The 26529-nt window shown below is 37.9% G+C and overlaps 2 protein-coding genes across 3 annotated transcripts; one reads left to right on the forward strand and one right to left on the reverse strand.

Moving 5' to 3' along the window:
* On the forward strand, nucleotides 1-9753 carry LOC136781971 (GRIP and coiled-coil domain-containing protein 1-like). Its single transcript, XM_066741028.1, has 5 exons — nucleotides 1-103; nucleotides 1263-1394; nucleotides 1447-1556; nucleotides 1656-3301; nucleotides 3956-9753. Exons 2-5 carry the CDS (start codon nucleotides 1334-1336, stop codon nucleotides 4125-4127), a joined length of 1989 nt encoding a protein of 662 aa, XP_066597125.1. The 5' UTR covers nucleotides 1-103; nucleotides 1263-1333; the 3' UTR covers nucleotides 4128-9753.
* cic (Putative transcription factor capicua) lies at nucleotides 4284-25033 on the reverse strand. 2 transcript variants are annotated; one of them, XM_066741011.1, is made up of 22 exons: nucleotides 24728-25033; nucleotides 22610-22955; nucleotides 21245-21630; nucleotides 20227-20773; nucleotides 19422-19685; nucleotides 18710-18806; nucleotides 18341-18544; nucleotides 18116-18231; nucleotides 17067-17983; nucleotides 16685-16901; nucleotides 16223-16303; nucleotides 15293-15570; nucleotides 14619-15029; nucleotides 14173-14494; nucleotides 13619-13923; nucleotides 12740-12974; nucleotides 12332-12535; nucleotides 11971-12234; nucleotides 11688-11883; nucleotides 11347-11555; nucleotides 10782-11267; nucleotides 4284-10287 (listed from the first exon to the last, which is right to left on the reverse strand). In XM_066741011.1, the coding sequence occupies exons 3-22, from the start codon at nucleotides 21608-21610 to the stop codon at nucleotides 10217-10219; spliced, it is 5790 nt and encodes a 1929-aa protein (XP_066597108.1). In that variant the 5' UTR covers nucleotides 21611-21630; nucleotides 22610-22955; nucleotides 24728-25033; the 3' UTR covers nucleotides 4284-10216. The 2 variants fall into 2 exon arrangements, with proteins under 2 accessions (XP_066597108.1, XP_066597113.1); XM_066741016.1 differs by having other exon boundaries at nucleotides 12740-12935; nucleotides 18710-18821.
* Between the last annotated feature and the right edge of the window lie 1496 nt (nucleotides 25034-26529).

Genomic DNA, 26529 nt, shown 5'->3' on the forward strand with positions numbered 1-26529 from the left:
CAACTTTATACGCGAAGTGCGGTCTACATGAAAACGTTCCTTCACAATTCCATTTTAAAAATGAAAGCTATAATACAACGGGTGACAAGTGCCACGGTTTCAGGTATCAAAGTATTTAAATTAAAAGAATTTAATTTGTTTTAATAATATTTATAAATTGTTGTAATATTACACTGTTCATAAAATTATTCCAGACTACAGCGAGTAGCCTGGTAATAATAATAATGTACATACAACAAGCATAACCTCTTTTCTAATGTAAAGTATATTTCGACATTATTTTAATAATAATAAATTTCAGTTGATGGCACAGTTATTAGTAGTATTGGAAATGGTTTGTGTGTTTTGGTTGGTGTTAAAAGGGATGATTCGTTATCAGATATACAATACATGTAATAATTTATATTTTTACTCTAAGCATAAGAAAATATTCTAATTCTGACTAAGAATAGTTTTTTAACAGTGTAAGGAAAATTTTAAATACTAGAATATTTGATGATAACAATGGTAGAAGATGGAGCGCTAGTGTTAAGGATAAGCAATACGAAATACTTTGTATAAGCCAATTTACACTATATCATGCTCTAAAAGGAAATAAATTAGATTTTCATAATGCAATGCCTGGTCCACAGGCTGAGCCATTCTATAATAATTTTTTAGAAGAATTACGTAAAAATTACAAATCTGAATTTGTAAAAGGTAACATAAACCCACAATAAATGATATATAATATCAGTTAATTTTATAGAATAAAATTTCGCATTTGGTAATAATATTATAAACTTTTTCTACAGATGGTAAATTTGGAGCAATGATGGAAGTTAATATAAAAAATAGTGGACCTGTCACACTGCAAATAGAATCCTCATCCAAACTCGTATCTGATTTAAGGGAAAATTGTAGCTCATAAAAGAATGAAACCTAATATAATACTTTTAAAGGAATAAATTATTTATTTGATAGCATTGAATGTCTTTAAATTAATTATACTCTGACCAAAACCAATATTCTAAATGTATTTGTCAAAAAGATAAAGTTTTAATGAAATTATTTAAAAAACTGTTATTAAAATCTAGATTTTTTAAAAGAGTAGCAAGGCTTGAAAAATTCAGTTGCATAGTTGTATTTTCATTATTATTATATTAAAATAATTATATTTTAATTTATGTTTTCAATAAATTTAATAGTGAAAAATAGTTTTATATGTGCAAAGTTTTTGATGCCTCACAAGTACTAAATTTATGCTCCATTTTATTCCTTAGATACTGTTTTATGCTGCTGAAAGAAATGTACTGCCATTTTATTATTTAAGTTTTAAATAATTATACACAAAATGGATCCAGATGAAAATAATTTGGAGACTGTGATTAAAAAGGATGATGATCTTCAAAAAGGTAAATGGATAATTTATTTTTTGACTCAGCATAATCATTTATATGTCCACAGATGATGCCCAAGATGATAGATCTAGGCATTCACAGGTTGATGATAGTACTTGTCAGTTCCAAAGTACGCCAAATGAAACCTATACTATTGTGTCAACTAATAAATTAGTGGTAAAGATCTGCAAGAGTTTTTAATTAATTATCCATATTTATTTATTCTTGGAGATGTGTGAAATGAATCGAATAATAATATATATTGTAATATTTTAGACAAAGGAATCTCAAACAGATTTAGATAATAAAGAGACAGTTGAGGAGCTGAAAAACCAGCTGGAAACTATAATGAACTCTTTGGCAACTTTATCAGCAGAAAAATCTAAAATGGAAGCAAATTTTCAATTGGACAGAAAGCTCTTTAGAGCTGAGAGAGAAGAATGTGAGAAAGTAATTAAAGACTTGAAAGAAAAGTTAAAGAAAAATCAAGCGAATAATCATACAGAAATAGAACATATTAAATGTAAACTTATAATGGAAAGGCACGAAAGAGAAAAAGAGAGAAACGAGCATACGGCAACGCTGAAAGAATTGCAAAAGATTTTATCGGAAGAGCGGCGTGCCAAAGAACAGTTGGAAGTACAAGCAAAGAGTCAATTTGCCAATAAGACACAATGCAAGATTTTGGAGGCTGAATTGGAAATAACTAAGAATAAGTTAAAGCAAGCTGAAGAAGCTTCTAAAGAAACTCCACCACTTTTGACGTCGCTGCAGGCGGAAATGACAGCTATGAGGAAACAACACAGGAATGCCATTTTAGAAGAGCAAAAGCGAGCTGCGGCTGCTGAGCAACGTGCTCGTGGTTTAGCAATTACACATGAATCTAGAGTAGCTGGTTTGGAAGCCAGATTGGCAGAACTTTCCGATATAGTAGGTAATTATGACCGACTTAGACAGCAGGATCAGCAAGCTATTCAAACATTAAAGGAACAGTTGATGAAATTGCAAAACAACGAACAGAGGGACATTTCTTTCTCCAGCAGTGATCCTGAAGAGCTAGTTGCCAAAATAAAAACAATGTACAATAATTTATTAGACTTAGATAACAAGAAGAATGATTCGATTCACGTGAAATCTCTTTTAAATAGTTTAGAGCTTTATCACGCGGATAAAATAGCCGAATACAAAGATAAATATGAAAACGTTCTACAAGAGCTCGAAGATTATAAGCAGTATGTTTTGTCCACGAATAAAAGTGCTTCGAATATGACCAAAAAAGTCTATTTTTCTAATCAGAGTTCGGACTCCCACGATACTGGCTTTAGTAAAGCGCAAATACATCTGCTTAAAACGCATAACAGTAACTTAGAAGAAAGAATTCGTATCTTAAATATGGAATTAACAAATAAAGAAAAGAACATGGAAGTTAAATTAGACGAGGTACGCAAGTTATCCCATGAAGAGCGCACGAAACTGGAGCACGCATTTCTTCAAAAAGAGAATGAATTGCGTGGGAAGGTTTGTACTCTCGAGCAGCAGTTGCTGAATCAAAGAGAACGTTCAATGGCCTTAATAGAGGAGAAAAATAAAGAGATCATAACTTTAAAATCTTCTTTTCAAGCTTTATTACCGAAACGAGAGAATTCCACTGTACCACAACCACTTGAAGCTAAGTACAATTTAGCTAAATATGAAAACTCCGTAGAGCCCAGTGGAGATCTGGTTACAGGATTGTTGACAGCTGATAGTCCACCAATTTTATATTATACTCAAGAGCTGGCTAGGAGAGAGGTGCATATGTCAACGTTGAGAAAACAGATATTGGAACTTGAAGCTGCATTAAGAGAAAAACAACGTGAGGTAGTTCATGAAAAAGAAAAACTAAAAGAGGAGACGAATGCTCTGCAGAAAGATATAACTAGGTATTTAACTTTTTTATGGTTTATCTATAACTGGTTGTTTATAAATGTACTCCCACCTATCCTATTATTTCGAAAACGATGAATTTTGAGAAAAAAGGTGTCTGTTTACTTACCTTTTTCGGAATATATTGCGATGGTAAACCGATTTTTTAAAGTACGATTCCATATTTTTGTACTATATATTACTGTAGTTTGTCTAAAAGCTTTTTGAAACATATTTGAAATTATCAGTTCATCCATTCATTTATCAAATATTTCAATTTAGTAAAATTCGTAAGTAATATGCGTAACACTGTTGTTACGCATATCATTTCAGCTAAATCTATACTTATGTCTAATTTAAAATTGAAAAGTCGTAAAATTGGACGAAATGACAATATAAAAGTATTTCGGAAAGCTGTTGAGATACGTTCCAAGAATATGCAATAAAAAATAGTGGGTTAAATTTAGAAAAAGCTTCTCTGACCTTTGTATTAACTTCGTGTGACCTTTAAAGGTTAGATAAGTACTACAGCAATATAGATTCGGAAAAATAAAAGAACATTTTCTTTACGTGCGTATCGTTTTCGAAATAAAAGGAGTAGAAGGGGGAATTTATGAAAACCTCATATATTCTGTTACTAAAATTATTATCTTTTTTTATTAACGTTTTAGATTGCAAGCATGTAAATCGAGAGAAGGAGCCAATCTCGAATATTTGAAAAATGTTTTTGTAAACTTTTTAACAACCAACGATTTATCTAGCAAACGTCATATGTTAAATGCGATTTCTACAATATTACGATTCACACAAGATGAATCGGATAGAATAAAATACTTTAAATGACATTAGTCAACAAAACTGGATTTAACAGAGATGAAAATTATTTCAAAGACATTCATTTTAAATACGAAACAGTGTAATTTCTATCTCTGTTATAATTGTAGATAGCTGTTCTAAAATATTAAGACCGTGATAAGAAAATATCTTGAGCCTAAAAAAATAAATATTTTTAATCACTTGTTATATTTATTTATTTCATTTTGTATTACCTGTGTTATGTACAAAAAAAAGAATGACTAAAAGTGAGTATGCCTGGGTTTGTAGATAATTCATTACTGATAAATGAGATGTCTAGAGAACTTATCAATAATATTTTTTATAATAAATTATAACCATGATTGATAATGTGGTACAGAATTCCATGATATTCATCAAAAGATGCCATCGGAGTACAACCCTCTCTAATATTTTAACAGCATTTCTACACAACTCTTTTCTGTTCGATTCTTATTGATTCAACAAAGAGAAAATCAGGGAGGGGAACATAGTTGTATACTCCGTAATAAAATATGCTGTAAAAATGCTGATTTCAAATTTCTAATCGTGAGCTTTACTCTTCATCAATATCGTGACTTTCAAATGAAATTATATTAAATTTGGTATAATTCCAATATTTCTAAATCATGTATGTTTAATGTACATGGTACGTAAAACGATTAGAAATCTGAAGATCTTGAAGGCATAAAACGTCTATTATCGGTTTACTTCAAGCTCAGAACATCGGCGATTGTCAACACAGATTACAACATTTTATTCGATAACACTTGTTCAATATTTCATAATGAGACATCGGTATATAATATATATGATTCTGTAATATACATCTGATGAAGAATATTTTTCTTCCATATAATATTTCATATTTATCTGCTTCTTGATAATTCGTAATCATTAATGTGCTAAGATCCTTTTTTACAGCAGTTAATATAATTAATACTAACGTACAGAGGCCTTTAAAAATGTTTCCCCGAGAATGATGCGTTCCAAGGTATACAGATCTTATATAGCTTATCGCATTTTGCAATCGATTTTGAGATTTTTCGTGTGAAACAATTTTTATGTTAACAAGATTTACTCGAGGTAAGGCTTACATAGTTAGGAGAACAGTATATTTTTTCCAGTTTTCCAGAGAAGTGATAGACACTTTTTAAGATGCTGGTGGTGGTTACTTCTGTCCAGGTATAAGATACGTATTACCTTTTTATTTTATATTAAATAAGTTTTAGTTAATAAGATTTTAAACATATTTCAAAACTATTTAAGAGATCGACAGTTTTGGAGGTGCATTTTACAGTTTCAAATGAAGGAATACAGCTGATGACAGTACATCATAATCAACCTATAGCTATTCAATAAAAGATTTGAATAATCGATTTTTCTTCAGTTTAATCTTTAACACTAGCTCCAAATTTATTTAGGAGAAACAGAAAGAATTATCAAACCGGGTTTTACTTTCTATTCAAATATTTTAATCACAGGTTTAATTATACCATCATAATGCTGTTCTTTTTGCTTATCACTGGACAGACTCGATTTCAGTAAACAATTAAAACAAAGGATAAATTTATATAAAGCGTTGGAAATAATTAAATACATGAATTATATACTGTATGCTAGAGCATCGCACGGAAGATTTCCAAAATACAAAGTATATGACATTCGACAAATATTAATTTGTTCATTTTTTGAAAATCTATGAAAATCTAAAATCTCATTTAAAGATGTTAATGAAATAATGCGAAAATATCATTCAAATTGCATTTCGTATCTACACACTTAGATCAGTTAGAACCCCCTAAAACAAATAAATGCCACACTACTACTTGAGCGATTGAAGAACATCTTTTCCTTAACTCGTCACTATTTCGAGCTCTTGTTTAGAAAAGCTCAACGCTTTTGTTGAGATGGCCACAATGGCAATTTGGTCCAACAGCTGGTATATTGACCTCTGGAATCAAATCTACCAATCCAAAAGGACCAGGGAACGAGAAATTACAATTGACAAACTAATAACAAGTAAACATTGACAATGATATGTGATATCTTACTGAAAATTACCGAAACGATTAGATTTCGATAAAAGAAAAACTAAAATTTAAATTAAAGTATCAATCGGATAGATTAATTGATAAATTGATTGATTAAATGATTTACGTAAGTAACGACGATAGCATTGATCAGTGTTGGATTGATAGAAACTGGATGATCCCATCAGCCGGATATTTCTTTTTGTCTACAAATTGTGTATTTATATAATATTAACTTGTTATTCGGCTGCTTCATATAACTCTAATATATTTGTAATTTATTACCCACGCATACTTCTCTATACTTCGCACGCTGAGCTATTTGTCGAATACCGGACAATTTTTCATAAACATTCAGCGCACCGGGTAAAACGCGTTCGCTGCATAAATGTGTATGTAAAGTCACTTCATCACATGTGTGGTATAAGTGTGTATTTTTATAACATTATTTCTTGACTGATATATAATTATATAACAATTTTAAAAATATTTCAAAAGTAAACAAGAGATAATAGAATAATGATTATAATAATAGATGAATAATAATAACTAAATGTATATTAAAAGATACACATTAACGTAAATAAAAAAAGTGCGGGGACTTTTTGGGAGAGGGTATTAAACGATGGGGCTAAGAGTCTTAAGGTTTAGGGAGGTATAATTGAGTGCAGAAATTTTCTTTATACATAGAGAGGAAGGAATAGAAGGAAGATAAGTAGAATGAGAAGAGAATCCTATGGTGAAGAAACTTCCAATGGAGTAGCCGCCACTTTACTTTACTTCTGTTTTTCTAGATCACAGTCAACATTCATGGCTGCTAAATCACGGAATTCCCGTTTCATTCACCATTTGCACACATATATATTTGTATATATTTGCATATATATGCATATCTTCAATTTTTTAATAAATGAATAAAAAAAGAAGAAAATGTGAAAGCATTCTCGTAAATCTTATCAATACTGGAAAGTAGTTTGCTAATTTATACAAGTACAAAATATACTATATAGTATTGTTGAAAATTCTTTGAGCGGAGGCAAGCGCGAGAGACGCTCGATTCCCTTGACACTTTTACTATCCAAATTTTCAAAATATTTCCAATACTTTTACAAATCCCTTTTGTACTTCTACTTAACCAATGTTCCTCCTTTTTTGATATAACTCGTTGTTCAAAAAAACTAAGATAAAACGATTCGCATTATACTTTAAAATCTGCATTACATGCTATCTTTATTGTATACTTATTTCTCCCAAAATTTGAAAAAAAAAAAAAACAAAAAAAAATCTACCAATCGATTGAGGATATACCTCGACCTATAAAACAGGTGTACTAAAGATTTTCAGTATAACAAGAAAACACCAAAAAGTAAAATTAAATTTCGCAATGATTCGTAACATTTGAATATAACACAGTTATTACGTGTAATGACATCCAATAAATATTTATTGGATAAGTGTACTCGCTATGCTTATACAACGTATAAGATTAATCGCTATGCAAGAGGAAGTTCGGTGAAACATTGTATAATATGTATAGATAAGCTTAATATTTCTTGAAGAAACAATTGAATGCTTTTTAAAATTACAGGAATACCAAACACCAGTTAGTAAAAGTTTCTTAGTAAAAGCGTGTGCAGCTTTACAATGCAAAAAGTAAGCAGAAATAAAATAATCCAATTGCAAGAACAACTTTAGAGTTAAACAGATGTACTTTTCTCTATGTTTTTCAATATTATATATACTCGCAAACTCCTGAAAACGTCATCGGTGATATAACGATAATAAATATATTCAATAAGGTAGTTTACCAAAGAATCGAGTGTTGTTAAAAGAGAAAGAGAAACAGTTTGGTCCGAGTTCCAAGCGTCTCTCTTACTTGAAAAAGTGTCACTTGCCAACAGCGCGTTAAAAACGCTCGATACAAAATAATAATAGTCGCTCATAATCGGTGAAAAAATAATATTACAATAATATTATATATATATATATATATATATAGATATATACAAATAATGGTATCCTACAATTTTATGAGAAGGATTAAGCTTTGGAAAAAGATGATAGGACCGTCCCAAGCGCAGAGTCCACAAAGTATAAAGGCCCATAATATCTATACTTATTCTCTAGACTAATCCTGCTTGCGCTTTAAATTTAATTTTTTCTTTCTCTCTATTATTTTCTTCTGTTTCTTCAGCTTCGTCTTCATTTCCATCATTGTCATCGTCAATGTAATCGTCGTCGTCCTCCTCGTCATCATCTCATCACCATTATTATTTCCATCTTCTTCATATCCTTATTTTTATTCTTCGCTTAAATTTACTCTACAAATTACATTGCTACCATCTACAATTTCAATTTGTATACTAGTTTCATAATATATATATGTATATATACTTATATGTGTGTATATATAAATATTACATTTTCAGTTTATATAGTTCATCATGTATATGCTATTTACAAAGTATATAATAGACATTGCTCCTAGCCTAACTACAATATGCGTGCCGTGGCGCGAGACTTTTAAACCGTTCAGAGTGCGTTTTTATAAACGTATCACTAATTACATTATCTATTTTACAGCCAAATTCAACAATCTCCGCTAAAATCCAACTCATTCCAAAAAATATTTATTTGTATATAATGATATAGGGGGGAGGGGGGGGGGGGGGGGAGGGGCGATAGGGTAGGGAGAGAATAAGAGAGAAAGTAAGATTGAGTTAGAGATATATATATATATATACTATACATAAAATCTCTTGTAGACTATCGAATAAAAGGCAATTCTCCGACGGATATAAAAGGCAAATGCGTATATCAACAATATATAATTTATCATGCAATAAATCAGTTTAAAAACCTTTCAACAAAAAATCTAATAATTGTCAAGGGCCAAAAAAAAAAAAAAAATGCGGCCTATGTAAAATCCCGTACGTGTGCCAAGCATGTATAAATTGAAACCAAAAAGAAAAAAAGATGATTTTTAAAATATCTTTGTAATAAAAAAAAATTGGAATGTGTTGGATTTCGTGCCAAGCCCTTTAAAACAGTCGATAAGTACTTCAGAAAATTATTCTGGAGAAACGCATCACACATTATCTACATCATTTTTACCTAACAATTAATTCATTACTTACAAGGGAATAATAACGAATTCGTTCCCCGCTCGTCGCCGCACAATGGCACGATTTTTATTTTCAGTATTGGTTTCTGTTTCTTCTTCTTTCTTTTTCCTTCCTTTCCTTTGTTACGATATACAAATCCTAACGAAAAGTCGGAAAATATTTCAGATTTCCTTTTATCTCGAGATATCCAGCTAATTATTATTTACAAGTAAAACAGACTGCTGACTTCATTTCGTCAATTCTGTGCAATATTGTTCTCCCAGAATCTCACTCTTTAAAGTATCTTTGCTTTGCTTATCACCATCTACTCCCTCGTTCCTTTACTCTCGCAAACCTACTTTTATTTTTCATAGTCTCAGTCTATCTCCTTTCTTTTAATTTTACAATATCTTCGTCAACCTTCAATAATACTACATTTTTGTTGCATTGTTAAAAACGCATCGACTCGTGATTATCAGAAATTTCTTTTAACATCTACTTCAACGGTACATTACTAAATACCGTAAAACTAGTAAATAACTTTGACAATTTTTATCAGTGAATGAAGTTAATCCTGATATTATTGAACGAACACATTTCATTAAAGTTTTGCACGAGGAAGATCCAAGTAATATTGTTTATTATTATGCAAAGAAAGAAGAAGACACAATTGACCGATAAACTATGAATCAATGCGCTTTTTGTCTGGTTAAATCGTGAGAGCAGAAGTGAACGAGTGTGGAGAAGAATCATTGAAAGAAAATGAAAGAGTAAGAGAGAAGAAGAATGATTAATAATTGCTATTAAGTAAATTGAATCGAATTGCACTAAAGCCTTGCAGCACTTTACACATTGCGAAGAAACTGTACATGAAGTAAGCACACTTTGCTGTTCAAAGTATAATGATGTACTCGTGTTGTGGAGTAAGGGGATGCATAGTATCACAGTTGGCACGTGGGCGCTAGCTACCACTACTGCTGACGGGCAGTGACAGTGGAGCTCCCATGGATGTAGGAGGAGCAGTCAATGGTCCTAAAAAGGATACCACTCTTTTCACCAAACGTCCCATTATCAATTTACTTTTTGTATTCTCTTTTTTACTCTAATGCTTATTTCAACATCCAAAATACGTTACCGAATAATCATCCTTTACACTTGGCCCTTCGCATCAAAAACCATCAATTATTGCACGTACTAACAATACGGTTGATTTAGAATATTTAAAAAAGTTGATTAAAAAGATCGATTATTCAATTATTTGAAACAAAGCTGATGCTGCGATAGTTCATTGATCGTTATTGATGTTAGGCAAAGGGTTGAAAGGAAACTCTAATAATCGATCATTATTAAATAAAATACCGTAAAAATATCGCTATAATTTGTGGTAATCACAAATATAAACATGATTTAAGTCGCACGAGATTTAAAAGATTTGTGAAAATAAATTAAATAAATAAGAGCACAGATCTTTGTGGTAATTCACTGCCAATGAAAGTACTGCCGGAAGTCAATTGATAGAAAGTTACCTGTTACATTGGGTGAAGATTCGGAAACTGGCAGCGGGCTAACTAGATTGTTAGCTGACATAGGTGTGTAATTGGCCTTTAATTTCTGTCTAACCTCCCTAATTTTTAATTGAAGACTGGTTTTATTAGGAAAGATGTCGCAGTGTTTAGCTTGAAAGGACGAGGTTGCTTGGGTCGATGGGAAGTAGCCCTGTTCTTGAAACAACTGCATCACCAAATTACGACGTTGTTCCAATACTTTTCTATGTCCACGCTCGTTGTCGGTCCTGCCGATACCAGCGACGTTGCCTGTTCCTACTCCACCTCCCGGGGTCTTCGGTGTCCTCGGTGAACTCGCGTCCACGTCCCCCACCAACTCCGAATTTGCCCGATACGCCTCAACGTTAAAATCAGGCCCGAAAAACGTATTTCCGGTTAGCTTTACACTCGATGCCGATTTTGGTGTTGCTGTTACGGATACGTCCGATTCACCCTCATCGTCATTCACTGAAAAATTCCAAACGAACCTTTAAATAACACTGGCGATTTTAATGATTGCAACGTCGATTTGTCTTCGATGACTTACTTCCTGATCTATGAAGACCCTGATTGGACTTTTTCCGATAAGCTTGCATGGAAGATTGTAGATTTGCTGAATGTAAAACAGGAGGAACTGCACTGTGAGAGGCTGAGCCCGGAGTGTTTGTACTAATTGCACTTGGGCTCTGAGTATCATCCGGCTTGAATTCCGGTAAAGACGAGAATTTCTCTTGGAAGTTTACTTGCTCCAGAACCCTACGAGACGATCCGAAATTTCAGTTTTAATAAAACGAGTTACTGAATTTTCTTCACTTGGTAAATTAATACTCGATCGAACGATTGAAATGTAATTGCAAAGCCAGGCAATTAATTAATTCGTATTTTTACCTATCCATGCCATCCTCCACATTCTTCTTGAAGAATGATCCTCTTTTGGTAGACGGGGAAGGAGACGCATGAACATCAGACAAGTTTTGTTGTGACACTGTTTCAGAATTTTGCAAAGGATTTGCTTGTGTTCTATTATCAGAGTGCTGAGAAGATAAAGCGCTATGATCTCCCGCATTTGATGTGGGAGGCATTGCTGTAAAAGAAATAATTATATTCATAAATGAATGAAAGTTTTGGTCGTACCAAAATTGACACTGTAACATTCCAGCGATAACATTACCCATTGACTGTCTCCTCTGCAAAGGTGCTCTACCGAGCTGTGCTGGTGTAGGTGCTAGCATGAAAGGACCTTTACTCGGACCAATATCATTATTTGAGCATTCTTCCATGGCATAAGGTTTACTAGGTGGATGTTCACTGTTACCAAGATTGCTGTGAGGCGTGTGGGGTGTATGAGGGGTAGATGGCTGCTTGTGTTTATCGCCTGAACCGACTAACAAATTCGACGCATCTTTCCTTTCTTGTTCGCCCTTCACGTTACTCACTAAATAAATTGATAAATATAAATTATTGAGATTCAAAAAGTTACACCGAATACAAAGTCTGAATCGGGGCTCAATCGTGTATCGCTATACTCTTACCGTAAAATTGTGCATGATTCGTTGAAATTTGATTGTCGGTTTTCTCAGATTCAGCTAGACGGGCGATTGAATGGCCAATTCCATGATAAGTCGGCGTATTGGCATTTGTTGAGACTGGATATGGCTTGCTCACGATAACACTTTGGGCCTCCACTTTATTACTCGGTATCAAATTCTGTACAGATATATTGCGGTTTCCGGCATCTGCAAAGAATATTATTCACAATTATTAAGGGTAACTACGCATAAACGTTGCTTTCCATTACAAATAGATATTATATGCTTTTAAATAAAACTAATAAATTCTTCATCTCCAATTTCCAATTGAAGAAAACAGTATTTCGTGAAAAACGCGAAATCAATGTAAGTTTTAGGTTACTAAATTAATTTGTAAAGTAAAAAACTTACCAGCACTAGGTATCTGGAAGCCAGAAAACATCCTAGCATGCGGTGGAGTTGGGCCAAGGTATACTTGCGATCCCTGCTGCGGTTTGGAAACAGCCACCAATTCGTTATCGAGCAAAGTTAGAGTGAATGGTGGTTGTTGGTAAGGGGCGGCTGAAGTAAGGGGGCGAAGAGTAGTGCCTAAATACTGCAACGGCTGCTGTTGTTTCAACAGAGCCATCATAGGTTTCGATCCAATCTGTGTTAGTGTTTTCAAACATATTACTAAATCCCTATTTCCCAACGCCTTGCGTTGGCTGTGACACTATTTGACAGAAATCCAAGCACTACTGCTTCAACGTGTTATATAAAAACCCAATACTATCCTTCTATTTAATCTATTAAATCAGCAATTTTCACTCATAAATTTAGCTGACAAAATAAGGTGAAAAAACCAACGCAAAACTAATGAAAAAAGGGATTTACGTAATTGCATCGATACATGAAGAAATCAAATCTAACGCACGATCAAAATTGTTAATTCAACAAAATAAAGAAAAATTCAGCAGCAGTGTTGATTTTAAGTATCGGATAAAGTGAAGGAATTGATCACTTTGACTGACGATAATATTGCGAATAACATGCAAAACCCAATAAGCTATAATTACGCAAATTCAGATTTCTTTCAAATTTCAAAGTTTTTAATTAGAGAAACTGACAACTGACTAATATGACGATAACATTTACAGGAATAAAGAAACTCCATAGCTGATATGATCAATATGCAAAACTTTTGAAAGTAGAGTGAGCCGTTTTCTTGTAAATGGTAAGAGTGTGTGACTTGTAAGGTTTTGCATATGCAGGAAGGGGTTGTAAACAGTATCATCGATGCTGTTAACTTACAGTAGGTATAACTGGGTTGGTGAATTTAGGTAGGTTTCTGCCATTTTCTGTATGGATGCTGACCAAACTGCTCATACTGTACTGCGTGCTGTATTGCTGATCGTTTTTAACGGCTTCCGGCTTGATAACTTTTGGAGATGTCGTTATAAAGGCCCCGCCGGTTGGTTGGAAGCCTGAAACCCCCGTTGGATTTACCGGACTGAGGTATGGATAAGAGCTGGAGAGAACTGAGACAGTGCCACCCTTCTCCATGGAAGTATGATGATATTTCGTAGTTGTCTCCATACCGGTAGATGGTACTCGAGCTGTGAAAAAAATTCTTTGTTCAATAATCAACACCTGAATACGTTGTTCGTTAAACGATTCAATTGGAAATAACATTCAAACTTGTCATTCAAAACTAATTCTACCGCGAAGTAGTTTTATTCGAAATATTTAATCTTTATAGAAACAGAGGACAGATAACTGATCAACGAAGAAAGTAAAAGAACTGTAATATGAAGTAATACTAAAATATACTCATAACTATATTGTTGGAATTATACGTGGAGTACCTTTAATAGGTTTCGGTCTGCAAGTAATTTCCTGCTTGTTGCTTGGTGCATCCCTCTTTTGTCCACTGACAGGGGAGAATTGAGGCTGATTAAAATTTTTCTTCTCCATGTCTTCGTCCTGTGCTGCTTCATTATCGCTATCCGTCAATTTATCCTTACACTTGAGATCTATCTCAGACTGTGGATCCTCACAAATGACCATTTGCTGATCATCATCCGAGGCGTTTGCGTCTTCCTCCTGTTTGAACTCAGTATCTGTGTACTCCGTTGTCGGAGGCACTTCTAACGCACGATGCGACGTATTATGCGGCTGACTAATAATCTACGTTTCAAATTAATGCAAGATCATTAGCTGGTGTTTAAATTAATAAATTTATTAGACATTTCCGATGGCGAAAATGGCAATCGAGACATTAGAGGGTGGTCTGATATAATTTGAAGTTTACCTCAATGCTAGGTGGTTCGTTAAAGACGGTAGTAACAGGAGCGGACGAATCATCAGTGGCTCTGGGAGTGAGTGGAACGTCATCTGTCGGAGGACCCATATCAGTCTCTTCTCCAGTACTATTCAATTTACCCCTAGGTTCGCCACCCTTAAAGCTCGTTGTCGACGATTTTCGCCTGTCCTTGCTGCACCACTTCCAGTCTGGATGTGCCCTAAAATGTGCCTCTTTCACTTCCGAAGCGAGGTCGTGATACTTTTGCTTCTCCTCTGGACCCAAAGCGTACCACCATTCCCCTAGTATCTTTGAAACAGTTCTGTTATCCTGATTGGGATGCCTCTGATGCACCACTGCCCGGTGGCGTTTGGAAAATATCATAAATGCATTCATGGGTCGGCGTATTCTATCTTTTGTCTGCAAGTAATACAAATTTCTTAATAAAACAAATCTAATTAATTGATGCAACGAGACTAATAAAATCCTCCAACTTTTATACCAATGAAAAGTATTTTTATCACGATCAAATCTCTCATATCACGAGATGTACACGTACAATAATTTTATACCACGTGCAAGCATCAATGGATATAAAAGGAAGTAGTTTCTTTTTTAACAAATAAAACTGAAGTGTAGGATTGAAGAGAGAAGGAGGGGAGGAATCTCTCTTTAGTGCTTACTTTCAACGGACTCTGTGGATCTTTGGAATGCAAAGCACTGAGGGACTGGCTTCGCCTTTTATTAGCATTTGCCTCGATTTCCGCAGGTGTGGTTGGTTCGGTTTCAAAGACATCGTCATCTTCCTCCTCAGCCGGCGTGATTGGATCTGGACCAGGCCCTTGATCCTCAGGAGCGTTGCTCATGCTGATCGGAATAGGCGGGGCGCTCAATGGCGGGCTCAAGGCTGAAGGAGGTGGACTCACTTCCGGTTGGTCCATAACTGTCTGCCACGAAAAAGCTGCAATGAAATTTGTGGGTTAGTCGAGATGAATGTTGTTAGTAAACTGTGCGGGAATAGCAGCTCTGATCGAACGATTTACAGCTTGATAGATGTCGAAGATGTCAAAAGTGCTGCTATGTCCCTGAAGGAGAAATGAGTTAATGCGCTGGTATTAATTGAATTGGTCTAACAGATCAATGAACAAGCATGAAACGACTGCACCTTGTCGAATGTACAAGCGAAACTGCAAAGAGTGATAATGAATGGCATAAAGATGGCAGACCTTATGCTCCATTGGAACCCAGAAAAAAATAACAAAAAGTGAGACAACATTCCATGACCCAAGGAAATAGTTCACTGATGTGTTATACGTCATCGTAGCTTAAAAGTAATTGGTTAATCGGTTAGTGAGTGATCCTTCCCAAAGACTAGACTACTATAAAGCTGATATGCTCAGTGAAATTTGTAGAATGAGTGAGAAGTTGGTTAGTAGCATCCTTTCACAAATGACAGTGGTTTTGATACACTGGTGATGAACATTAATCAAAGACATCTTACTTACAGCAGTGTAATTAGAATCATCAGTTACACCAATATACCACTGTCAAGATTACAATGAAGGAGATAGAGAGCATTTAGGTGTCTTGTTTGTCATAATAGGGACTCAAACCTTTTTTCCAGTTGCGAACTGCATTGTTCAGTAATGTTGGGGGGTGGGGCTGGTATGCAGGAGAAACTTCGTGGCTGCCATCTGTGAAAGCCTTACCGTTTAGTTTAATTCATCGGCGTTTATAGGACTGTGTAAAAACTATACTTTTTCTCCTGATCATACTCTATCTGTCTTCGTCAAGTTTGAAACATACAGAAGAATCTTGTCCATTACACTACCAATCTAGCAATTCTACTAATTAGTCTGAACAGTCTAAGCTAAAGTTCTAAAAAATCTCATTGATAACATTGATCACAAACGAGTAACCGTCTTACCTTGATGGAGAATTTACGTAAAATTACATAAATAAATGTAAACATAAACCTTACAAATAGAATTTCGAATGGACCAAAGAGGAGAAAAAGAAAGTATCGAACAAAGAGATATATACAAAATAATAGTCTTGATACAATGGTAACTTACATAAAACACCATTGTTTTTTGCAGTATCTTCCCTGGGTGGCTGGGGTTTTGGAATTTGCACTACGTGCGGGGGTTGGACTATGACGTGCTGGAAGACACTTGTTGGAGTAGATGAGTTTGTTACTTCGGTAGTAGATGACATGACGACACTGGTTGGCGGTGCTTGATTTCGTTGCATCTCTAAATGCGGGGCTGCGTGCATTCCTACTTTATTTCCCTGCAAGTGACGCAATTAAATATTTTTATTTAGAAAGACTCGATTTTGTGGAAAAAGAAGGATTCTTGGTAGGATACGCTATCGAAAGTATTCAGAGTTGATATTGTGAAAAAAAGGGGGAAGAATGAGCAAAATGTGTAGAGAATAGAAATCAGAAGTACTGACTTGTGGCAAAGTTGACATTCTGTCGATGTGGACGGATGAAACGATAGACGGTTGAGGCGGTTGTTGACATTGAGGCTGGTGCATCGACACTGGTAGCTGTCCCAAGTGATTCATCACCCCTTGCCTGTATTTGTCATCTTGGACGCTCAAATGACCAGGTTGAGAGGCCTGAGGAGGAGGAAGAGAAGGTTCCACGTTGCTGTTTTTAATTACAAGGTACTTTTTTTCATGCTGATGGGGCATCAAGTAAATAGACTGAGTCTGTGGCGGCTGCTGAGCTTGACTTTGTGGCTGTGCATAGTCCACAGGCTGTTCCTGAGGTTTATGAAGAAGACTGAGGTTTTGCGGAGGTGCGGATAGCTGCATATGAGGCGAGTGTGGTGGTTTTGTCAACTGTTGACTCTGCTCTTGGATATCCGAGTGATTGGGGAAGCCGTTATTCGACGTGAGGGCTTGCTGCAATATTATGCGTTGCTGTTGATTCGAGATGAACGTCACCACTGATGGATGCCTCGGTGGCGGACTCTGATCCGTACAAGGGAGGCCCATATTCTGCCCGGCCATACCACCGCGACCAACCGGTGAGATTCTTATGACGCTAGTTCCTATACTCGCAGGAACTGGAGCTGATGGCGCGGGCCGGTTCGGTCTCACCATTCGGTTTGGCTCGGGCTTTATGACTTGCTGCTGATACTGTGCCGAAAAGTTCGGCTGCGTTGGCGAATGCTTCCACTTCGCACCAGGCGAAATCAGTGGAGCCGCGTGCTGCTGAACTGGACTCGAAATCGGCATGAAAAGGTTGTTCTGATTTAGACCCAACGGTGGCACTGGAGATTGATTGATGCACGGCGATATCGAGGACTGGCCCGTTGGCGAGGAGAACGCTGGCGTAGCTGATCGCGAGCTACCCAAGGACACTGCAAACACACAAATCAAATTAGATGCATATCCAATGGATAATTTCAGGAACGCTACTGTACGATTACAAAACTTAGACAGCTGAAAGCTATCAAGTAAATAATTAAAAGCTCGTGGGATCCTCTGCTTACCGAGCATATTGGCAGCTTCAGTTTCGTCCTGATCGAATCGACCCGCTATTCTTCTATCGCCGTAATTCGGCGATGTATCGGAATCCCTCGATGTCTCCTCTCCATCAATCTTGCCACTATTGTGGAGAGATTATTCATTTTTATTATTAAGTAAAAAAAGAGGAAAGGCTGACAATTGTGCAAATAGCATTAGAGATGATATACAGCGATAAGCTAGATATTTACCCTTGGAAAGTATTGGTAGGACCCCTCAAACCGTACCCTTTTAAGCTAAGGTGCCTCGAACAATAGCCTCTCCTTTGACTCTCCTTTTTGCAACCTTCGCTGCACAATCTGCGCCATTGCTTACCATTGAATTTCTTCATAATTCCGCTTGACGTCACTACTACATCACCCTTTTTATACTTATGTGGCGTTGCCGCCTGAGATCTGCCGAAGGAATCAGAGAAAATTATTATCTGTTGCAAGAAAATAATATCGAAGAATCATTAGAATCAATGGGACAATCGAAGGTATCGCATTTAGAATTAATTGAGACCAATGAATGTACCATTGAGTTCACTCGGTCGATTAAGCAATTTTCTTCGTGTTTACCTGGGTGTTGCTGCCTGAGAACGTGGAGTTATGCTACGTTGTTCAACTAGGCTACTGTTACTCCCTCGACTCTGCATACTGCTACGTTTACTGCTCCCTGATAATTTTGCATCTGTCAGTCGAATATACTTGCATTACTATGCTACAGTTATGATATCCTACAGTATCCTGTACTCATCATAACGATTTTCCTTCCCTCTCCCATGATAATCCAAAGTATTACTCGTTTCTCCTTCTTCTTGTTTACAATCAAATGTAATCAAACTATATTCACAATTTCCAGCATTATCCAATGCTACATATTCATGAATTTCGTTAGTCAATAAAAGTGTAATTTACGAGCAAATGATAAATAAATTTGAAGAACAAAGACCAATGAATTTCTTGGTACGCGTGATATTCTTATCATTGAATAGTGCTATCATAAAAAAAGCATGAGACTTCATTGTTCTATATAGTGAATATTGGTGGAAGATAAGAGATTGCACGTGTAAATCATTAACCGTTAGACAATTGTAATTAAAAAGAATGTGTTTTTGAATATTTTCATAAAAAAATTTGAAACAACGAGCAGATGAATATATACTTTGAATCAATCAACCAGAGAAGATATATACATTTAATTTAGTATATATGTACTCTGCGAATAATTTTTGTATCATAGGAGCTGAGTCAGTATAGCGTATTATTAGATTGGAATAAGACATTTAACCTGCATCGGAGGGAAAGGTAATATCTTCCCTGTCCAAATCATCCTCTGATTCTAAATCATCGTACGGCCTATTCCCGTTAGTTAATGCCGTAGTGGCAGAATGCGCCGGGGTCCCTAATGTCATGAGAGGACTGGTACCAGTCGTTCTGTAATAACCGCTCGTATCACTGTGGCTTGCTATATGAGGTGCGTGATGAGATGGATGGTGCAGCTGTAATATTGGCCCTGCGGTCGGACCTTCCAAAGAATTTCGATATCCTTGGTCTGAAATGCAGAATATACACACCTTCAGTAAATATAAACTTTGAATAACCATTCAGTGCTTGCAATATCACATCGCAAAATAAACTACGAATAAAATAATAGATCTAGTTAAAAGACAGCTCTTTGGATGTAAAAATAATAATAACTAAATATTAAGAAATGATACGAAGAAGGAAAGCAAAGCTTGAATTGATTAAAATAGTCGTCCTCGCTACTTGTATGGAGCGGACTAATCGAAGATAAATAAACGATTTATCAGATATCATTTGTGGAAGGATCGTAAACGTAAATAAGGAGTATTAGAAGAGATATAAATTAATGAGCATTACAGAATAAGGAGGATGGTCAATCTACCATTGAAAAGCTATTAATTGAAATAAACGTTAAAGTCAGCTAGTATGCGACCAAAAGAAGGTTTATATAACAAAACGAGGATAAAACTTGATTAGTTGAATGATACTGAGACAGCACCGTTAGTTTATAAATAAAAGCATGAGACGAGGTATAGGAGACACAGAAAGAAACCCAGAGAGCGTCTTACCGGAGGCTTCGGTCCGCATGGGGTCGCCATCTTCGAGACCCTCTTCAAGTTCGTCGGACCAAGGCGGTTGTACCAGCCGCATTTCCGCGCGCTTCACAACAATGGTATCACTCTGATCATCGTCCCTCGCTATCTTAACGGCGAAACGATTGGGTTTCGTGTATATCTTGCAGACAGTCCCTTTCACAAAGACTTTCGTTGCGTCGCTGAGTCTGATGCAAACTTTAGTATCTAAGGAGACCTGTCCGATGGACGGGCTAGCGTCACTTATCACATCGTACTTTCCCGCACCCAGCACGTCACTGTAGCGCACCAATTTGCTATCACCGTCGAATTGCACGACAACCTCGCCGTGAATCACATTTCGTATCACGCCAGGATAATAACAAGAATCCCTTAAAGCTAAAACTCTGTGGTCGCGCCAGTCACTGAGATCAATGGTAACGGCGGCAGGCCTTGGACGAGAGCGCAACGGTTCCTCTCGAAGAGAATAATCAACCGCTGTGCTTTGCGGTGGTATGACGACCACGGATCGTCCCGACGACACCTACAAATCAAAACAATCCCGTCAACATTTGTTCAAAGTCTGAATACGCAAAGAAAGACCAACGATATTATACAGGGTCCGTCATTTAAAAAATGCTTTGGAGCATATTTACAAAAAGACCTGTATCTCCATAACTATCACAGTTATAAAAATTATCATTAAGACCTTTTTGAATGCAAATGGTAAGAGGCTTCGAAAAGCTGCTATAAAATTTTTTTAACAGTCGGACCCTGTATATACAGGGTCCACCAGTGAAAATGCCTCAGAGCATATTTTCAAGAAGAAATGTACCTACATAACTATTATAGTTGTAAAAAATATCTGTAAGAGCTTTCCGAATGAAAATAGTACAAAATTTCAAAAAGGTCTCGTAAATATTCTAATATCTCTCACAGTTATTTCAATAGACCTTTCATCTATGTTTTGAGGTATTATAATTATCGGACCCTGTATATATATAAGGTTTTAAACCTGGTAGCATTCAGTCTCCTGCTGCTGTTGCTGAGGAGATTGGTGAGGCAAGCTGGTCGGTCCGTATTGCGAGTTGCCTGTGCTTCTTTGAACGCCTATCATATTGCCAAGGTTGCTAGTCACGTTGCTCGTCTTGTCCATCTCCTCTAGCTCCGACGGATCGAATTTTCGCTTCTTCGGTAGCTTCTTAGCACTGATGCTCGGGTCCGAGGGATCCCGTTGCGCTGGAGCTGCTGGAGGCGGGGGTGGTTGTTCCGTAATAGATTTCTCTTCGATCGAAGTGCCACCACCCCCGCCGCCTGATCCATACTGTCCACCGCCCAGTGGATCTCGTTTCTCGTGCATTTCTGGATGAGCAGTCAGCATTTTGCCCGCCTCACGCTGCTCTGCAACAACGGCAAAACCAAAATCAATGCAAATCCCACTCTTTACCCCAAATACACACTATTTTCAATTTTTATTTCATAGAAACATATCCCACTGCACCATTCACTCGAGAGACCAGTATTCCCTCTCAAAACTACAGCAAACACACTAGACCTGGAAGGACTGTCGAGAGTCACGTGGGAAGCCTACACGAGTACAAATACATGTATATTCATTCTCTGAGAAGATAAATAACTACACGGATGAACTTGCTTCGTTCAGTCCTTCCAAATGCAATGAAAAGCTCTTGAAGAGAAATTTGTGTACCTTCGATAGTGTCTCAGCGGTCAAACTGGTTTAACAAAGTATATGTATAAATATATATATATATGAAATATATTAGAGATTGTCTATGGGAATTTATGTTTGATTTGATGCAACTAGGATAAGTTGTTTTCCTCTCTAAATTTGTCAAAGTATGAATCACTGTGTTGGATGTTAGTGGGAATAGGAAAAAAATTGTTATCAGTGAGGGGATCTAATCACAAGCTGTACAAACTCTCAACAAAGTATATAAAATTATAAATAACTATATATGAAAGATTAAAAAGAGTCTAAAGAAATTATGTGTGATTTGGTGCAACTAGGATTAGTTTTGTCCTCTCTAGATTTCACAAAGAATGAAAATGAATCACGATGTTGGATGGTGGCAGTGAAAAAACGGTTATTTTTTGAAGAGGGGGATTTATTAACAAGCTACACAGTCGTTGAACAAAGTAACCAAAATTATAGACAAATACATATGAAAGATTAGAAAGAGTCTAAGAGGATTATGCGTGATTTGGTGCAACTAGGATTCGTTTTTGTCCTCTCTAGATTTGGCAAAGCACGAATATATGAATCATGATGCTGGATGGTGGTGGGGAGAGAGATAGGGATGGAAGGGGAAGGGGGAGGGGGATAGGAAAAAAGTGGTTATCAGTGGGGGGATCTACTCACAGGCTATACAGTCGAGAGGAGGCTGCGTGTTGAAATGTGGCGAGTCGAAGCTGGGGGGGTGGTGACACCGGCTGGGTGCATACCTTAGCACCCGACTGTCGGGGACGGGATGCGTCGAGTCTGGGCTTTCTCTTTCGCTGTCTCGCAACAGGGTAGCGCTCGTTGTTCTTCTAGTCGTCGTCGTCCTCGTCGTCGACTTGCTCTTCCTCTTCTTCTTTCCCTCTCCCAACTCCAATTCTGCTTCCCAGCGCCAACTGCCGAGCATCCTCCTCCGACAAATTCTCTCCTCGCTTTAATTGTCCCGCTCTCCTTCCTCTCGCTCTCTCTCGCTCTCTCCCTCAATGTTCTGCAAAAAACAACAGAGTTTCAATCACCTTTGCCAAACCAAACTCTCTCGTTCACTCTCTTAATGTTTTGCTAAACCACACACACACACACACACACACACGAGCTTTCTCTCTCTCTCAAACGCTCTCTGTCTTTCACTGTTTTGTAAAAAAGAACAAAATCTCAATCACTTTTGCCAAAGCAAACCCTCCCTCTCACACACACACACACACACACACACGCACTCTTTTTTTTTTCAATATCGATCGACGCGAGTGTTGAACTTGCTTTTTTCACTTTCGTCGACGCGCTGCGAGGTAAACAAAGGGCCGAGCCAAGGTCGAGCAGGATGGCCACATTTTATTTACCATTTCATTATGTAATTAGGACGAAGGCGCTAAGCTTCTGCGTTTTCCACGTAATTTCGATGGAGCCAATATTTCGCCCGGCAGTTTCTCAATGTCTCAGAGGGGGGGGGGGGGGGGAAGGTATAGTGTATCCCAGGGGGGACCCTTGTTCGTTTCAGGGACAGTGACTGGGACCCCCCGTAATTCACCCGTGCACCTGTAACTGCGCTATTGACCTTCGAGGGTCCATTTCAGCCCCACCTACGAGCTACAAATCGCAGGCTGATTGGACACTTCAATTATCCATATTATTCGAGAAAATATCCCATTCATCGTCCTAAGCCTTGCACGCTATTCTCTATTTCAAAAACATGAGAATTCGCAGTGCGAAGAAAGAGTAGACACGGTACTATAACATTACGAGTTGACGAATTTTATTACATAAAAACTTGCACTAATATTTATTTCAAAAAGGAGAAGAGAGGAAATATCTATATATTATTCTTCCAAGTTTTGCCGTTAAATCGATTCTCTTTCACTTGAATAATCTCATATAAAACCGTACAAGATTAGGCGTTGTTTGTTATTCCTGCCTCATCGACACTTATATATATATGTACGTCTGTTTCGCTCCACGCAGCAGGGTAGGTACGCAGAGGCTTCGGATAATAGGCTAGACGAGAAAAGTATGAAAATAAAAAGCAAAACAAGATGTGGCAGGGTCAGTTGAACGGGATTGAAATCGATAGTGGGTAGGATGAAACGCGGATCGGAGCGCGTCACACATCATCTAGAAAAACCTCTGAAACATTAATCCGGCACTATACATTTCGTACAAGTAGGTGATGCCGGTAAAAGTTTCTTCGCCAAGAGTTACAACACAAGTGTATTCCATGATACGTATATACACACTTTTGCCGAAAAATCGAAGAATTATAGTGAATCGAGAAAAACACAATGTAAACTCGCTTGGTGGTTCGATATAATCGAGTCATTAATAAGGTCCGCGTTGATCGAGTACACGCGCATGGAATGGGGAACGAGAGAGGGGGAAGGGGGTTCAGAGATAAACACACCGAGATTAGAGGTTTGGAGGAGAAATCACATAGAAGAAATTTTGTGTATCACGAATGGCACTGTTTGTAAGATTGGCAAGGAAGAAACTTGCCTGTCAAGCTGTCACGTAGCACGTTACCGGCATGACCGTACAAATCCTTCACGGTGATCTATCGAAAACACCTCCCACTTTCCACCTGTCTGCGCTGCAGCCGAGAGACACAAAAAACTCGCAGAATTCCGAGCTAAGAACGCTTCTACTGGAAGGAGCAAGCGTGGTTATGATTATACGGGGCAGAAGCGAATGTTTTTCGGGACGCACCGAGTCACACGCGCGCACTACACAGATACGTAACAATAAAGAGTATATGGCTTGATGAAAACTCACCGGTCATTGGTTATAGGGAGACGAGCGAAGATCCATGGGAAAAACCGCCGGGTTCTCGCGTGTGTATCGCGCACGAATTTCACGCGGCAGCACCTTCGCGTGGTCGAATGCTCGGTGAGTCTCGCGGCAAGGCAGCATAGACGTCGCCACGATCACGGTTGCTCTCTGCCGCTGGTGCTGCTGCACGCACGCACATTAGCGGAGCGGAACGGAACGAAGCATAGCCATAGCAGAATAAAGCAGCGAGGCAGAAGCGAGTAACTATCGTGGCGAGCAAGGTGAAGCAAGGCAAGTGTAGCCCGATCTTCGCGCAACAACGACACGTCGAGTACTCGAGCGGGGCAAGCGAAAGAGAGAGCGAATGGCGGCAACTCGTCGGGAAGGGGCAAAAGAACGAGAGAGGAGACGGCGATGGAGAGGGAAGAGACGAGCGAGATAGGTTAGAGGAGCGAAGGAGAAAGAGAAGAGGCCAGGAGGGGTGGGGTGAGGCAAGGTCGATCCGGTGTATCGATTGGAAATCACTGCCACGAACCAGTAAGCGTTACCTAGTGCGTCCACCTCGGCGGTTAGGCCAGATCTACTTGAGTGTATTCGTGAACGAGACTGATGGGAGGGGTTAGGGGGAGAAAGGGAGAAGTTGCACGCGTGACGTTCTTATCTCACGTTCGAGCGACTCGTGATGCGTTGGTGAGGGTAAAGTGACGGAGGGGAGAGGGGGAAGTGGAAGTCGAAGGAGGAGAAAAAAAGAGAGGTTATGTGTGGGCTTGGTGCGTTGCACGATGCGATCGCTGGCATCACTGCACTCAGCACTGACGCTAAAACAACTCGATGGACTGAACTGAACTGAGAGTGGCCCCGGATCTTTTCTCTTTCTCTTTCTCTCTTTGGATGCTACGTTTATCTCCTTTTAGAAAAGAGAAGGAGCTGTGCGGCCAGTCTCGTGGTGTGTACGGTGTGTACTATGGTATAGGTAAAGGACCACCAACTACTCCCTCCTCCAACAATCTCCTCTCTGACTCACAACTCGAGCCTCTTCTCCACTACCATTGTGTCGTGCTTCTACTTGTGAGAAGTTCACTCCCCCCACTCCTCTCCTCTTCTTCTTATCCCCCAGCAATCCCCACTCCATCCCTCCTCGCGGAGCGCCCCTTGCTCCTTCTCTCTTTACACGACTCCTCATCAAGTCTATTCATCTCTTTCGTTGTTGCCCCATGGGATTTCTTCCTTCTCTTTCTCTTTGTAGGTTTTGTTTCTTCAGGCCCACAGTCGTAGCTACGTCTACGTGGCTTTGGTTCGCCTTTAACTGGGGGAGGGGGGGGGGGTGGTGCACAGGTACCCCGAGTAACTCGGACGAGCCTCCTACAACCTCACGATCCTAAACTCCGAAACCTGCTAGGCCGCATAAAAATATCCCCCGGAGCATTGCTCATCTCGAGCGAACGCACGCATTCGTGGATCTTTAAACCCATGCGCCTCGCAAGCTTGCCTGGCGCTCTCTTGCTTGAAAAATATGAGCTTGCATTGGAAAAATCTTTGTTTGTACGAAATAATTTTTGTAACTTTGGAATGAATAAATATGTAAACCTTTCTCTCTCTTGACTATGTGTTCCTTAAAAATAATCTTTTACCGGTTCCCTCTTGGCATCCCATTCTAAAAAGGTATGCACTCAACAAGAGAGAACGTATCGGGTATCAGATTTTGATCTTTGGCCTGCCTGAAAGAATGTAGCCCGTACAAGAATGGAAGCTGATTTGTATCCCTTATCCAATAACCACAAACTCAGCCGAGTTTTGACACGAAT

This window comes from Prorops nasuta, unplaced genomic scaffold, assembly GCF_024137725.1.
Source record: "Prorops nasuta isolate Cenicafe-Biocafe unplaced genomic scaffold, Cenicafe_Pnas_1.2 PNAS00002, whole genome shotgun sequence".
NCBI classification, from domain to species: Eukaryota; Metazoa; Arthropoda; class Insecta; order Hymenoptera; family Bethylidae; genus Prorops; species Prorops nasuta.